The sequence below is a fragment of the Panulirus ornatus genome, chromosome 2 (genome assembly GCF_036320965.1).
Source record: "Panulirus ornatus isolate Po-2019 chromosome 2, ASM3632096v1, whole genome shotgun sequence".
NCBI lineage: Eukaryota > Metazoa > Arthropoda > Malacostraca > Decapoda > Palinuridae > Panulirus > Panulirus ornatus.
The window spans coordinates 49,157,149-49,175,022 of NC_092225.1; the positions used below are offsets into that span (position 1 = coordinate 49,157,149).

Sequence of the window (17,874 nt, forward strand, 5' to 3'; positions counted from 1 at the left end):
GGATGGGGTTGTTAGGGAGGTAAATGCAAGAGTTTTGGAAAGAGGGGCAAGTATGAAGTCTGTTGGGGATGAGAGAGCTTGGGAAGTGAGTCAGTTGTTGTTCGCTGACGACACAGCGCTGGTGGCTGATTCATGTGTGAAACTGCAGAAGCTGGTGACTGAGTTTGGTAAAGTGTGTGAAAGAAGAAAGTTAAGAGTAAATGTGAATAAGAGCAAGGTTATTAGGTACAGTAGGGTTGAGGGTCAAGTCAATTGGGAGGTGAGTTTGAATGGAGAAAAACTGGAGGAAGTGAAGTGTTTTAGATATCTGGGAGTGGATCTGGCAGCGGATGGAACCATGGAAGCGGAAGTGGATCATAGGGTGGGGGAGGGGGCGAAAATTCTGGGGGCCTTGAAGAATGTGTGGAAGTCGAGAACATTATCTCGGAAAGCAAAAATGGGTATGTTTGAAGGAATAGTGGTTCCAACAATATTGTATGGTTGCGAGGCGTGGGCTATGGATAGAGTTGTGCGCAGGAGGATGGATGTGCTGGAAATGAGATGTTTGAGGACAATGTGTGGTGTGAGGTGGTTTGATCGAGTGAGTAACGTAAGGGTAAGAGAGATGTGTGGAAATAAAAAGAGCGTGGTTGAGAGAGCAGAAGAGGGTGTTTTGAAGTGGTTTGGGCACATGGAGAGAATGAGTGAGGAAAGATTGACCAAGAGGATATATGTGTCGGAGGTGGAGGGAACAAGGAGAAGAGGGAGACCAAATTGGAGGTGGAAAGATGGAGTGAAAAAGATTTTGTGTGATCGGGGCCTGAACATGCAGGAGGGTGAAAGGAGGGCAAGGAACAGAGTGAATTGGAGCGATGTGGTATACCGGGGCTGACGTGCTGTCAGTGGATTGAATCAAGGCATGTGAAGCGTCTGGGGTAAACCATGGAAAGCTGTGTAGGTATGTATATTTGCGTGTGTGGACGTATGTATATACATGTGTATGGGGGGGGTTGGGCCATTTCTTTCGTCTGTTTCCTTGCGCTACCTCGCAAACGCGGGAGACAGCGACAAAGTATAAAAAAAAAGAAAAAAAAAAAAAAAAAATATATATATATATATATATATATATATATATATATATATATATATATATATATATATATATATATATATATATATTTATATATATATATATATAGGAAAGTTGGGCCCATTTTAAAAAAGTGCCTAATTTTCTTTATTTTGTAAGAGAAGAGATAACCTTACTCCAAAACCTTACGTAATTAAACGCGCTTTACCCACTTTTAGCACTGTGTCAACACGGCATTTCTACCACTGTCTACATCATGTAACATAATCAGTCAGTTATATCGATGATGAACGAGATCCCGAAGACTATGGCCGATCTACTACAACAGATAAAAAGTTTTCAACACTATCTACTTAACTGTTGACGATACTGTTTATATCAACAAACAATCTGTCTGCAAGATCCAGAAACAATGGGTTTGATTTGACAGTAGATTCCCTTTTAAGGCGTAGACAGATACTGAAGTATCCACAGCACCACTGATAATTATAATTACTCGCTCATTTCTCACGTACCTTCTACTGTCATCTTAACCCCTATAATCAGGACAAAGAGATACATTAGGTTAGTCTTGAGTACACAATTACTGGCGTAACGAGTGTCCATTTATGACAGACCATCCAGTCGACGAGACTACTTTCAGTCAACTAAGAAACCCCCAGAACTGTAGCTAACAACCTCTTCCTCAAAGATACCTCCTATTCCCACCTTTTTTTTCCCCTTGTGTCAGAAAAGGAAAAAAGACGTGTTTAGGTTTTACAAATTTCCCGTCGAGTTCTAACCAAAAACAGCATTACCTGTCCTACGTGTACATGACGTCTGTGTGCACGGAGACAATTTTCCTTTACCCATATCAACTACACACCTCATTTACAAGCCACCCAGTGGTAAATCCGTACAAGAAAGCGGTAGGTAAGGTCCTCACCAATCACGTAACCAAACTACAGGTGCTGAATCGAAGTTCTACAAGAGACATGACACGTTTGACTGCCAGAGCGTACACGGTGGTAGAGAGAATAACTTGGACCAGGAGAACCATGTTTTGCCAGGGCGACAACATGAAGACAGCCAGCACATGTACTCCGCCACCACAACACTGCTCGCTCCCCGACCTGCCCCAACACTCGTATCAAACGTTCCCAAACTCCACCACGGTTTCCACAAAGTCGTACCAACAAACAGAGAGAAAAGTGGGTCTTGCCTGAATCTTTCAGTTTCCAAACATATGACAGTTCCAGTTCACTGTACTTCTGAGCAGAAAAATTGTGAGAGGACAGGCGAGACGCAACAAAACCCATCTATCTGTGTCTGAATCGAGTTGTATTAAGCAGAACTAAAAAACATGGTGAACGTAAACACGAACTCGAAATTCATTCAGCTTGATTTACTATATCACAACACAGACATTCTGCCTCGCCGATCCCTCACACACAAAAGCGCCATCTCTGCCCTCAGGACCTATGTACACCAGACACATGAGCCTCAACACCAATTATTTCAAAAACTTTCCTTTGCAACTGATGCTCTATGGTCTTGTTATGACCACCTACAAAGTAATCCTCAAAGTTAACAGGTCAATATTTTGCTGTTGCTTTCCACTGCTATCCATTCACGAATACATTACTACAAACAGAGCTGTAAAGGCTTCATTCTGGAAACTTTGTAATATTCTGCACATTTCCGTACACTGTAATTACAGTTCATCTCAGAACACGCTTTACATTACTGGATAAAGCTTCAGACACAAAGAATAACCATATCTACACCTACGATATATTACTTAACTCTTAACTTGTCCCTCGTTGAGGTTAAAAGAGTTGGGAGTGGATGAATTAAAAACTGCAGAAAAGGTAACCAAATTAGGAGGTTGGAGGGATTTGCCTGTGTGAAGCTGCCTAATGTCCACGACATCATCTTCTTCCAAGCACCTCTCGATATAACATACCTGAGAAACTGATCACGTAAATGTTTTTATCCAAAGAAAAAAGTTCAGTATGATTTTCAGCTATTTGTACACGCACGAAGTACCTGCAAGTCTTGTAATTTCCTCAACAAATTATTTGAAATCACCAAATGGCAGTAGACTCCAAACTCTAACACATCGACTACACGAAAATGTCTGATCACCACCACCTGAGGGTGATGCGGGTAAATGGCGTGGCCCGGTACGTTTAAGACTAACAGCTAATAAGCTGGTTTTACGACAAGATGTTATATATTTAGCCATCGCAAAAACTTCACTGCCTGGAGATACGATAGTAGCAAGATGGCGCTTGATAGCATTAGCGATAGGGACGATGGGGTCATATAACTGCCTAGTGACGCGAGGGTTTTTAAGGTAGTAAATTATCTATCTGTATTATATATATATATATATATATATATATATATATATATATATATATATATATATATATATATGTGTGTGTGTGTGTGTGTGTGTGTGTTCGTAAAATTACCTATTTGTACAATATGAGGATAGAGTATCAAACTCGTGTGTGTGTGTGTGTGTGTGTGTGTGTGTGTGTGTGTTTGTAGAATATCCTACGAACCTTTGGATCCAGTGGAAGAGGCCCTAAAGACACGTTACCATTAATTTCGAGGTGTTGCAAAATTAGTAGCTGGTGCAGACTACCTAATAATTTTGTTGCCTTTTTTGTACACCTACAAAGGCGGTCGGCAGCTTCTGGGGGTTTACTCTGGCAAAGAGTGAGAGACTTGCCAATGAAGCAATACCTACCTAATATTCAAATCTCCTTAGACTAGGTGATGTAGTCGTCCTCGCATCCAAGTTGGAACTGAAGCACATCATCGGTCGAGGCTCCGAGGAAAGGTTTACACAAACAGCTACGAAACGTGAAGGTCAATGCGCCGGCTGGCGACATCTGGCAGTAGTAAATAAATATTCGTTGAGTTCTGAGCTGGCAAGTCAGTGAGTGCTGAACGGCCGCGAGAGGTGGACTGCCTAGTTGCCGGATCTCCTACCTGTGAGCTCTCGCTTGTTCCTTCCATTATCCAGGCCTTCAACTTTGGAACTTTTTTGACATTAAGAGGAAACTTGATAAATTATAACTACAGAAGACAACTAGCGTCCTGCTTCCCTGCGCTGTCAATAAACGAAATAGAAGTATAAACTTAAGGATTAGCAGATGACGAAGTGACCGTGTTAAGAGAAGAAATTAGCATACTTAAATGGAGAGAGAGACATCCAAGTGTCAGCTGCCGCGAACGGACAACAACAACTGGTCACGACGTGTCACTTGGATTATGTGAACTTAAGTAAGTACTGTGAGGACATAAGATTTCCGGGGGTAACGTAGCGAGTGCAGTGAACTTTTAATACCATACGCTCGTGCCTCTCGGTCACCTGATGAGACCATTTCACCCATGTGAATGAAGACACAAGACTTTGGAGTACAAGAAGTGATTATAACAGGCGGTGCAGCTTCAATGCATGTCATGGTGATCAGTTCATTCTGTGCAAAGCAGGTATATAGAAACTCAAATCACGGGTGATCTTTTCATACTGACGAAGCAAGTTTACTTCTGTGGTATACTTTGTGGCCTGCATGTACCTGAGGGAGGGGTGACGGTACTTCTAGCAACAGAAGGAACAGTATTAACACCTGCTGCAACAGAATAACTGGAACCCACATACTGAAAGCAAGAGGAAGCGCGACAGTGTAACAGTGTCAACCGGAACATGAGATAAGGTAGGAGGTGGAAGAGAGGCAGGTGTGGATGGCTGAGGTATCCGAGCAGCGATCAGTAAGGCAGATGACCAGGTGTGTGGGAGCGAGTACAGCTGCCCCGAGGGCCTGACTCCTACTGCTGCACGTTACGGCTCTGCTCGTCATCGATTTGCTGGATATGTTTATTTCAGCACATGTCCTCAGATAAGAATGTCCCGCGCTAGTGTCTGAATCTCCTACAAGATCCAATAGACAGAGTTAAGGATCCCAACTTACCAGGTCAGACCCTAACGTTCCATATACTCTTAGGGTTGGGGTTTCCAACATCACCACAGTGCAAGTGTGAGGTTCACAGATATTTCCAGTTGTTCTTAGCCAGTAAATATAAACCCCCAAGACGGTACCCATCACTTCCCCTTCATCGATCATGGCAAATGTGGACAAGTGTCTCGCACCTCCTGTGCCACGTGTTTCTCGCACTAACGCGCGTTTGCCCGTGTTTAGTATGCGTGGTCACTCGGTGAAGCTGGCCAGGCAGACGAGCCACTCGGCCGTCCTGGACATGAATTATAGACACCCGACGAGGCAGTGTGTGCAGGCGCCACCCACTACACCTCCCAAGGTACCTCCTACCACGTCCGCCGTCACCTTGATGCGACTGCGTACTAGCACGTTGCTCGTGTTGCTGACACTTGTAGCTGCTGTGCAAAGCCGTGCACATGAATGCGAGTGGAAGCTGGAGAACGCTGGCGTGACGGCTGGAGACAGGGAGCAGGTACGCACCAACTGCCACGTTAGGACACTGAACCGAGCACTGCTGACGGAGGGAAGCGGTAACAATTCGCTGTCAGCACTGGCCCACTCCACCCACGTCACGGTCCTCACGCTGCATTGCGCCAGGCAGGTGGTCTTTGAGTCGGAGGTCACAGCAGGGATGTTCTCCGTCTTCCCCAGGCTGGAGGAACTCCAGATCCTGGGTTGTAAGGTGACAGAGCTCCCCCCACACGCCTTGGCGGGCCTCCAGCACCTGCGACGGTTCACGCTACGGGCACACCACCAGGACTGGCCTGGGGCAGCCTTGGCGATCCACTCCAACGCTATGTTTGACCTTAGTCGTCTTGAGGCACTCGACTTGGCCTATAATGCTCTGTGGTCCTTCCCACCAACCATGTTGTGCCACCTGCCGTCGCTCATCACCCTTAACCTGACACACAACCGCCTGCATCACCTACCAGATCTGGGGCTGGGTGCCCGACAGCCACCAGGGAAAGAGAGCCACCTACCCCCAGAGTGCTCACTGCCTCTGGAACATCTCGACCTCTCCCACAACCAGGTAACGGAGATGACCGAGCGAACCTTCGGCAGTGCCAAGGACCTGCAGACTCTCTCTTTAAAACACAACCGTCTTGCGCATCTTTCCGATTGGGCCTTCGATGGGTTACGTCATCTCAAGCGTCTGGATCTCTCTCACAACCGACTGGTGGCCGTGCCACGGTCAGCGTTAACCGACCTGCGGCAGCTGAGGGATCTAAACCTGGCAAACAATTCTCTGAGTGTCCTGCCTCCTGCAGCCTTCAGTAGTCTGGGCCAGTTGCTGACACTAGACTTGAGCCACAACCAGCTGCGTCTAGAACCCAGCGTGGGACTTTTCACCGGCCTCACTCATCTGGTGGTCCTGGATGTGTCGCACAACCTTTTGGTCCACCTGAACCCGGACACTTTAAAGGACCTACACTCCCTCCAGGTGTTGAGAGTTTCACACAATCAGCTAAGTCACCTCTCTGATGCCAACTTCGCCAGCCTGGCTAAGTTACACACCTTAGACGTAATGCATAACCAGTTGACAATGCTTTCTAGCCGAGCTCTTCTTGGTCTTGTTGTCTTAAACCGTCTGTCACTTGACCACAATCAGCTGGAAAGCGTACATAAAGATGCCTTTGATAACTGCACGTCCTTACACCACTTAAGTCTTGCTCATAATGAGCTACTTATTGTGCCAGAGGCTGTGACCCAAGCTCCACATCTGAGAACACTTGATGTGAGCCACAATCAAATTTCCAGTCTCCATGACAATGCCCTGCAAGGCCTTGTTCATCTTCAGGAGCTTCGGCTAGCCCACAATGTCTTAAGCAACGTAAGTAGAGCGTCCATGGTTGAAATCTCGTCTCTCAGATACTTGGACCTCTCTCACAACGCTCTCACAGACATCGAGTATGGAGCACTGGAGGCCACACCCAAGCTAATGGGTCTCAGTCTCCACCACAATTACCTGGGAGACATAAGTGGTCTCGTGTTTTTCCTGCAGAACCTCAATTGGCTCAACGTCTCTCACAACAGCATCTCTTGGTTCGATTATGCCCTCATCCCCAAGAACCTTGACTGGATAGATATGAGCCATAACCAAATAAGTAAGCTGGAAAACTACTACGAAGAGCGAAAGACCATTGGACTCAAGATGCTTTATGCTGCTCACAATAACATATCTGATATCAGCGCCACAGTTGTCCCAGACGGCATTGAAGAACTTCATCTCCAGCATAACGCGATCTCGGTCGTTGCCCCCAACACATTCCTGGACAAGACCAACATCTCTCTCATCGATCTGCGACACAACATTTTGACGATTCTATTAGATGCGGCATTAAGGATGTCCCCCAGGCACACCCCGCCTCCCCTCCTGATGCTCTCCAACAACCCTCTTCAGTGTGACTGTGCTGCAGACTGGCTCTTAAGGGCTGCTGGGGTAGGTCTAAGGAGTTATGTCGGTGGGGGATCCATCCTACCACACCTGGGAGATGTAGGAGCCGTCCAGTGCCGCTTACCGGGACTGTGGCACGAAGCTGTGGTGCCCTTGATAACCGTACAACCACAACAGTTTCTTTGTACGTACCAACGCCACTGCTTCACGCTATGCCACTGTTGTGACTTCGACGCGTGTGACTGTGAGCAGACTTGCCCCACGAACTGTACCTGCTACCACGACCACACGTGGACACACAACGTGGTAGATTGTGGTGGTGGCTGGTCCCGTATGCCCTCTGGGGTGCCAATGGACGTCACGGAGGCTTTCATGGACGGTAATACCATGGGCCCTCTAACTTCCCATGCCCTCATTGGAAGAAAGAACCTGAGGGTTCTTCACCTCAACCACTCTGAGATCACCGCTATCCAGAACCGCACCTTCAATGGGCTCAAGAATTTGCAGGTATTGCGACTTGACCACAACCAGCTGGAGGCTTTACATGGTTACGAGTTCGTGGATCTGCGTGACCTCCGCGAACTATACCTCCAAAACAACTACCTCAAACACCTGAGCAACATCTCCTTCTCTCCCCTACGAGCGATAGAACTCCTGCGACTGGACAACAACTTCCTGACGACCTTCCCCGTGTGGAACCTCGCACTTAACCCCTTCCTACTTGAAGTCAGCCTCTACCACAATTCCTGGAGCTGTGAGTGTAGTTACTTGACAAACCTTAAAACCTGGTTAGAGGCAAACCGCATCAAAGCTACCAATGCCAGCCTCATTCGTTGCCAGCACAACATCACCGGCAACGTGGGACCTCCAGTCCTCTCTGACACACCTGTGAGGTGCGACCACTACGTAGCCACGACCAGAATCAATAGCCTCATTATTCATGACTACGTAATGCTGCTGCTCATCACAGCGGCGCTGCTGCTCCTGCTGCTGGCTGCCGCTATCATGGTGTTGGTTAATCACCGCCGCCTGAGACTTTGGGCAGTCTGCCACTATGACAAGCGCCTTTGCGAGAAGTCATCTGCTTACTTAGAAGATCGAGAAAAGCTCTTCGACGCGTTCGTCACCCACAGTGCCAAAGACTCAGCGTGGGTGTGTGGACTGATGGCTCCCGAGCTGGAGGCGTCCGGCTACCGACTGTGCGTGGTTCACCGGGACTGTGTGGCTCCCACAGCCCCCGTGTCCAGCCAAGCCATCGCTGAGAGCGTCTCTTGCAGTCGTCGCGCGGTGGTAGTAGTCTCCAGGGGCCTTGTGGACGCCGAGTGGTGCCGCTACGACTTCAAGAGTGCCCACGTGGACGCTCTACGGGGGCTGCGACGCAAGAACATCCTCGTTGTGATGCTGGAAGACGTGCCAAGATCAGAACTTGACCCTGAACTGGCCGCCATCACTCGTACAGCTGGCACCACTCTTCACCCACGCGACCCACGGTTCTGGGAGAAGTTACGGCGAGCGATGCCCTCAGTGCGATCCCGCTTGCGCTCAAGGTTCTTCTCGGACTTCGGTGCGAAAGGGGTTAGTCGACCGCTTGTAACTGCCGAGCATCAGAACCGTGTATCGTGGCCCTTGCCCGAAACGAAGGCCAGCGGCAATACTCCAACGAAGTCGCTCATAATCAACCCATACTGGGAAACGTCCATGGGCAAAAATTTGTCTGAAGGGAAGTGGGCAACTATAGGGGGACCAGACTTTAAGGTTCCTTTGTGGTTGCACAACATGACTAACCCTCCATTGCTTGTGCATTCTAATGAGGCAAAAGAGACGGAGTCGTCGCCAGGAAATTCCTGTAGCACCCTAGACCACTCATACATGAGTGTAAGCGAGTGTTGGGAAGTGCGAGCTTCACTACTCCCCGCCAACACCCTTTCCACGTTGGCCGAGCCAAACTCTCTTACCAGCGACAGCTCTTCGTTGGACTGTAAAAAAGGCGAACAACAAGAAAACGCTACTCGGCCCTCTGTCCTGCCCATATCCCATCGAGACGCCTCTGGCTACCTCAGCCAAAGCTGGATCCTCCATCCAACTTCCCCCGGCAAGCAGCTCCCTCCCCCTGGACAGACCTACTTCGTCTAGAGCTTGTCCGCATCCACTTCTGCCTATGCATTTTCCATCCATCCATCCCTCCCTCCCCCAAATACTGATCATTACGTCTTCCCCCGTCCAACCACTGAAACAGCCACAACCCTTCCCACTAGCACTGCTTCCAACCCTTCATGAAGATCACTTGTCTGAAGAGAGACTTGATTCTGGTAACCCTGGCACCTGCGTTTACTAACCCCTTGCCTCGACCTACCCCCTAACTCTCCAACCCTCTTGCCCGTCATACTTCATCTGAGGGATTGGCCCGCACACATTCCGCCCACACCTACCGGCTACCACGCCCATGGCCGCCCCTGGTGTCCCCGTCCGCCCGCCCGCCCTGTCGACGCCTGCAACGATGGTGGAGCACACAGCTGTAATGCCCGGCTACACTCCGCCCGCCAGTGCATAATGAACATGTTGGACACTGCCCTAGCCAGTGGACGGACCAGGTTTATCTTGGCCGTGAAACTTTCACCTACAGAAAAACTTTTAAGACAGGGAAACCAAGTTGTCACTAATATGCATTTTCAAGTTATTCGACAACCGCAACTCGAAAAGGTGTCAGTGTCTGTATTAATCATGGTGCCACGCAGAGTGCCTCGGTGTCGGCCGACGTAGTGGTGCCACGTCTGGACACTATCGCCCCGCCCCGAGCGGCTTACTGCAACGCCCATATTACACAGTGATGAATTCTCAGACGTGCTAAGGGACACGCTCCGTGCAAACTAATCAGATTTTCCTTTCTCGGAGGGAATGACTCGATCCCGACAGATGAACATGCCAAAAAAAAAATGTGTCCTCTGTGCTTGGAAATAGGACCCAAGTAACTCGTACTCTTACGTGTCCTGTAAAGAGCAGGAGGAAGCGAGGAACTTTTGCCCGAGATGTGGCACTCGATCTTCCATAGTTTTTCTACCTACTGAAAAATAGTATTGAAAACCGTTTCACAATAATTACCCTTCCCTGCTTCTTACTTTATGTCATATATAATGTACATAATTATGATGTATATTCCACTGCTGGGTAATACTGTAAAAAGGAGAGAGTGAGTTTTTGGTACCTTATCTTTAATCACGTTATGGCTGATCCTCCGTTTGCTCTCACTGAGGAAGGGCGTCAGTCAATAATTCGCAGAGTTCTACACCCGTATTCTAGGAAGCCACTTACACTCGGCCTCGCCAGGGGGATGATGTGCATCACACTTAACCAACCAGCTCGCAGCTCATGAAATTTCACCCAAGTTGGGGATCAAATTTTTTTTTTCTTCTTTCTTTTTCATTTATGTTTGTCGAAGGGATTAATAATGTTTGCGTGTCTGATCCGCCATTTTTTCAGAATAGTGAATTTCCTGCAATCATATCCGCCTACGACCGTAAGTCTGAGAGAGAGAGACTCACAGTGAGCACAGCGGGTACGATCCTTCGGGATGATGGATGATGACCTGGCCTTTGACCTAACCCTCATTAGTCAGGTCAAAGGGTAGGCCCCATCCAAAGACTCGAACTCTCTCTTGCTGGTCCGTCAAAGGGCAGGCCCCATCCATACCCAAAGACTCGAACTCTCTCTCGCTGGTCCTCTAAGGGATCGTACCGTCGTGTGTACTCAAGGCAAACTACTACTCGGGAAGTGAGTGAGAGACAGCCATCGTCCACGGCAGAGTGCCGAGTGGGAGTGACTCTCTCGAGTAAGGGCGGTTTATTTTTTTGTACTATCAGGGTGTCCATCGACCATGACAGTCTGCTCATAATTTTCCATGGTGGACAAAAGAGTTGGCAACACTGTCCTGTGTCAGTAAGTGCATTCTTTGTCTGTATAGTTGTATATGATGTATGGTCCTATGTATATAATTTACAAGGCTAAATGTGGTATATATATATATATATATATATATATATATATATATATATATATATATATATATATATATATATATATATATATATATACACGATATGTAAAGTGAAGAATACTATGTAAATATCAATCTATATATATATACACATAGCAAATTTTTCTTCTAACTTTTATAAAGATCATTTGTAATATTACCTAAAGTTCCTTTTTTTAATAGAATGTATCTACATTTGAGGGGAATAACTATGGAGTTTTGCATATAAAATCATACAATTTTTGAGCATCTTCATTAAATCAACCAGTTTATAAATGATTAGTTGAAGACATGTTTACGAGTCTCACAACCATGGGTGCCCAATACCCTTTCGTTATGATAACTGTATTATCAATTCCCATTATATATATATATATATATATATATATATATATATATATATATATATATATATATATATATATATATATATATATTATATATATATCATATCTGATGTATTAATATCTTCTAATAGGGATCATCTGGCAGTCTGTTGAACAAGGCCTTGTGCTAGTATTGGTATCAAGTATACCACTGTCATGCAGAGTACATATATATTCCACCTTTTTAATGAAAACTGCCAATGCTTGTTTTCCCCAAGAAGGACGTCGGTAATTACACTTTAACATGACACGTATATTATTCTTCGGTACACGGATAAGTGACCCTTCTACCTACATAATATTGCATCTCTGCCTAGAGTATTCATTGTAATACTCAAAGATTTTTACAGCTTTGTTTCAGTTTGGTTTTTTAAGAGTATAATCAACCATAAATCTTTTCTTCAAGACACGGGAAGTATTGCAGCAGTCTCATTGCCCTTTTGAAGGGATGTTGCTGGGGAAATGATTAGGTTCATAAGACGATTGTGTTATTCAAGTTTCCCATTTTCAGGAGCCTTAGTGCTATGTCATACACTATGCAGTGTCTCAAATGTTGTGTTCCAGTCATAGTCGATGTATGGTAAATGTGTCTAATTTATTTTGTTAATTTACTGTTAAAATACATTCTGTATATATCTACGTTGATCCTTATGAAGTTTATGTTAACAATGAGTCATATATATATATATATATATATATATATATATATATATATATATATATATATATATATATAGTGTGTATACATGCATATATACATATACAAATATACATATATTATCGAGGATAATTCCTGCATTTTCTATATCCATGTTATTTGTTACGAAGGGAAATGTAAAATTATCTGATTTGTACGTAACTCTCTTGGAAGGCGGTCACCCTGTCTATGTTGTGATATGCTCACTAAGTCTTATGAGTCTAATGTCAATAAAGATCTTTCATGTGCTTATCGTATCGTTAAACCACTTCTACTGACAGGGAGGATAAGAGGGGCTGTTCAGGAACAAAAGGATTTCGATCGTATACGTCTGCACCTAAAACTCCAAAAGGTTCTAGTATACGAGTCAATGACCTAAAGAAAGAAAAAAAAGAGATAAAGACTGTATCTGTGGGACATAGAAATTTCAATATTCGGTAATATCTAGTCAAAAAAACGTCGAATAGAAACCCACTATGAGCAATTTCGGTGCTATGAAGAACTATGCAGTGCCAGCATGAATGTAACGTTGACCGTCTTGGATTAATGACGGTATAAAATCGCCACTACTTGAAAGGGGAATGAATGTGCAAAGTACAGGGTTCATCAAAAACGAACACTCATGAAATACTGCTGAAACTGTCTCTCACGAGCGTAGCCACAAAGCTGCAACTTTCATGAAAGGCAAGTTACCATCCTGCTCTTGTACAGGGCGAGCCAAAAGTCACTGTGAACCTATATGACGAACGCCGTAATCGCTCTCTTAGTATTATCATTGTTGCAGCAAATGACTTGCGTGACCTTTGACACGTACGATGGCCGATCTCCTCCGCCTCCTTACTCCTCTTCCATCCTCATGCAATGTCACTTAGGCGTTTCCCTGAAGGCAATCGTGTCCGGATGCTAGCAAGTGTTAATGTGAAAAGGATTTTGTCAGTTAAGGCTCCGATTTTTTTTTTTTTTTTTTTTTGGTAGAACAGGTGTGACATAGTGCAAGCCAATATATAGACGAAGTCCGGCAGATGAAGCTTGCTGGAAAATACCCCGACACTCCCGTACCATCATCGCAATGCAGTACGGCGAACGCGCCGAGATCCAGCTGGCTGTCGGCAGCTGTAACGAAAGGTGAACATATTGGATATTTGGCATCGCATTATGTAGAGCCCGAAAAAGTCCCATTCGTAAATTGGCACAGCAGACCGGTGTCTCGTTTAGCAGCACACGTAGAGTGCTGGAAGAAGCAGTTGTACCTACACCTATACGATAGCATCAGTGTAGGAACAGAAAGAAATGGACAACGCCAAGCGTGTTCAATACTGACCATAGCTCAGACTTTATTACAGCCAATGGAGAGGATATTGTGGACATCACATTCTTCACCGATCAGGCGTGGATTCATTGATCCGTTTACGTCAACACCCAAAACAGCAGCATTTAGTCGGCGACTTAATCCGCCAGAGATCAAGGAAAGACCATTACGTATCAGAAGGTTTGTATGTGGTGCGCCATATCACAAAATCGGATCTTGGGTCGCAATTTCTTCAGTGACACAATCAACGTGGAACATCATTGTGAGCTGATGCTTTACCTTTCATTGATCATAATAATGACGACGAAATTTCCCGCAGCTCCTTCCAGCAGCAAGGTGTTACTGCACATACACACTGCTCGTCTCCATGAAACTACTGCGCGATGTGTTCGGAGACAAATTAATTTCAAAGGGCATTTGGCCACCGCAGCCACCAGACCTTATAACCCCTATTCATAATCTGTTGGGAGCAATGCAAGGCACAGCATACAATCTTCACACACTCCCTGAACGAAAGGAAGATAGTGCATATCTAATTAGAAACATTTCTCCGACTGATCTGTCGAAAGTCTTTGCAAACAAACTAAGACGAGGTGTCGATGAGTGTAACTAAGTATGGAATATGTGTTTGTATAAATGTATTGAATATGCTCATCGTCTATGTTAGGTGCACAGTGTCCATTGCTTCACCCTGTACAATACAAATGAATACAAGCAGCTACAGACCACTGGGCTCTAACGAGGATGTTTGATAGTGCAAGGGATCCGAAACTCGTGGATTAGTGCAGTAAGAGAAGAAAATGATTATTTACACATCTGTGCGTTACTGTATTTCATACTGCTTACAAAACTTGCAAAGTGTCTAAAGACTATCACTAATTTAAACCAGGAAGGGCAAGCCCTTTAGGACCTAAGGAGAAAGGTGTAAATGGTCTCAGAATTATCCTTAGTATCTGAAGAAGGTTTTAAAGATCTCTCGTCCTTATAACTTGACTCTGTTATGAAAGTCTTAAATAACCAACTAACCACCATGTAAATATCATCTTTTTCTTTCAGTTCATTCAATTATTAACCAAAGTTTTCATTTTTTTCAGCCTTAGGGAAGATCCGCCGGAGAATTTCACTGTCTTTCAGTCTTTGTGAAGATCCGACGGAACATTTCACCATGACAGTCATGGTCAATGCTCTAACCAGTTCTTACCGATCAAGCCTTAAAGAACGCTCTACCAAACGGTACTTGCAAGACTGTGACGTTCTCCCTTTTAAGTGTAACATTCAGTTTGTTGCCCCTACGCACACCTGTGGGCTCTGGAGAACATTTTTTTTCCCTCTACAGTCAAACGCGTTACATTAGATTATATAGAAAAGGCTTTTCCTAACTTCTTGGGCGCGAGGGTTCGCTCTTTGTGTATGACGGTGGCCTGCCTTTTGATCCGACCCTTGAGGATTAGTTCAAAGGTCACACCATCGAATCCAAAGGTTGTACTCCCGAGGTCAAAGATCGTGCCATCGTGCTCAAGGGGTCAATCAGAAACGAACGCCCACCTTTTGCAGTATTATGCTGTTACGATCATGAAATTATCCGCTTCGTAAACTCGTGCACGTGAAACTAGGATGATACTGACATTCACCTTGTAATCCACTTTTCAACCCTACGGAAAGATACACCTGATGTAAGATGTTGGGCTTGTCGTGTTTAAACACACACACACACACACACACACACACACACACACACACACACATGCAGACAGAATGAATAGATTCGAGTTGTATAATAGTAGTAAATGTTATAAAGATGGTGCCCCCACGAGTGTACGACTCTTTACAGCACAAATGGGTAATTATAAATGGGTAATTACACATGCACACACAATCATAATCAGAGAGGCATACAGAGCAAATAGGTAATTACACACACACACACACACACAGATAGATATGACCAATTCATGGGGCTTTTCACAATTTGTTTACCTCACTGGCTAAGGCAGTCATGTTCACGTTCGAGATCAGTGAGGACAGTAGACACTTAACAGTCAGGCTCGAGCGAGGGTGTGTGAGGAGATCCGCGCCTGAAGACCACCTTACCTTAGTGGTCTTTTCAACGTATCGATTGCATTCCCTGCTCACTTGTGGGGGCTACGGTGACGTAACACGGTGGAAGGCCGCGATAACAAGCCATCATGACCTCCCGCACACTCACACACACAAAGAGGAGGAGGAGCAGGAGGAAGAAGGCAGTGTTGGAGGAGGAGGAGCAGGAAGGCAGTGTGGTGAACTTCACGGTGAGTGGTCAGCTGTGTCCCATGTTCCAGATTCTCTTTTTTTATGTTCTTTTATTCCCTCACATATCTGCGTCTTGTGTCTTTGACTTTTTAATGTTTCTTCCTTGTTCTCTGCAATCGCTGTCTTTTCATTTTGTTGATTTTACGTTCTTTAACGTCCAGCTTTGGTGATAAGTCTCTTCTTTTTGTCTCTACTTGCCTCCCAAGCGCAAGTACAGTTACCAATTTGTGATTATTTGTTTGTCCAATAGGAGAAGGGTTTTACATTTGTGTGTGTGTGTGTGTGTGTGCTAGCAGGGGACGGTGGGGGAGTGCTGCACTCGTGGGCCCGTATGTCCTGAATATTTTCTGCCAAACCAGGGGAAATCAATGACCTTTAATCTCTCGCTGTAACTCGCCTCTCTAAATTCCGGTACCGTCTTTGTCGTCCTCCTCTGGACCTTCTCTAAGATTTCTGTCCTCTAGGTGTAGTTAACAAGTCTAATAAACATTCTGGTTTAATCTTTTGAATGATAATGAACAGCTTGCAGAACATTTCTTCGTCCATGTTTCTAAAAGCAATTCTAATATTTGACGCCAGACAGTTTATCTCCTTCACTATTCTCTCCTTACATGGGACTCTGGCGACAGGCTTGGGCAACGTCGCCTCCCAAGTTCCCGTTTACGCGCCGATTTCTGCAGCTAACTTCCCTTCTGGACTGTATTCGCTCCGAAGTCTTCAGTCTCTCTGTCCCGTCCTCAAGTACTTTGCATTAGATAGACTGAATTTCATCATCCATGTATCAGACCAACTTTGGAGTGTCCAAGTCCCCTTGGAAGTTCAAGCAATCTCCCTCAGTCTTTTATTCTCCCATAGCCCTAGCATCATCCGCAAACAGGTTCAGGTAGTACTCCAAACCCTTTCGGCAAACAATTTACATATACAAAATACAGTAATAGCTGTAAGACTGAGCCCTTTATTACAAAACTGGCCACTCCAGCCTATTTCGAGAAAGCTCCATTGACAAATGTCTGTTGCTCCATTCCACTACGATAATATTATACCTACTGAAAGAAGCTCTCCTTTATTCCAGACTGTTATCAGACATGGTGGCAGATGCTTTTCGGCAGTTCATATACCCACAATCCACCCACACGTTTGTCCTTTGCAAGTATTTATCCATTTCCTTTCTGATGATCTCTTCCAGCATTCTACAGACCATGCTCGTCTGAGAGTCTGTATGTAGCTCAGCGCAACTTCTCAGTCTCCTTTCATAAAGATAGGTAAGACAGTCACCGTCTTATATTCCCTTGGTATTTTACCTTGCACTGACTAGAACATTTCAAGTGGCCCGTCGAGTGTGTCTGCACACTTCCTCAATATATTTGGAGAAGTATCATCAGAACCGTGAGCCATAAAATCAGCCAAGGTCCTTTAGTAGTCTATCTACATCTTTTCTTGTTTAGTTACTTGCTTTCGGAGACCTTCCCATTCTCTATCACTGGTGCCGGAGCTACTGTGTCCTTCATTGTGGAAACACTTTTGAACTTTTCGTTTAGTTCCTTCCATTCTGCAGTTTACCCTTGATATTCTTCTCTCTGAAACCCTTAGCCTGATCAACTGCTCTTGAACTGAACATTTACATCTGATGCAATTATGGAAAAGTTTCGGATTATTTTCTACCTTGTCAACAATATTCTTTCCAAAGGTTCTCTATTCTTCTAA

The 17,874-nt window shown here is 45.1% G+C and overlaps 1 protein-coding gene and 1 long non-coding RNA gene across 2 annotated transcripts in view; one reads left to right on the top strand and one right to left on the bottom strand.

The window, feature by feature from the left end:
* Window positions 1-17,874, bottom strand: part of LOC139756346 (uncharacterized) — a 125,119-nt gene that overhangs the window by 24,147 nt on the left and 83,098 nt on the right. The gene's annotated exons all lie outside the window — the stretch shown is intronic.
* On the top strand, window positions 3,934-12,809 carry LOC139756340 (toll-like receptor 6). Its single transcript, XM_071675701.1, has one exon. The coding sequence runs from the start codon at window positions 5,189-5,191 to the stop codon at window positions 9,590-9,592; it is 4,404 nt and encodes a 1,467-aa protein (XP_071531802.1). The 5' UTR covers window positions 3,934-5,188; the 3' UTR covers window positions 9,593-12,809.

What these genes read in the sequence shown, in the direction of transcription:
- LOC139756340 (XM_071675701.1), top strand. Translation starts at nt 5,189, where the DNA reads ATGGCAAATGTGGACAAGTGTCTCGCACCTCCTGTGCCACGTGTTTCT.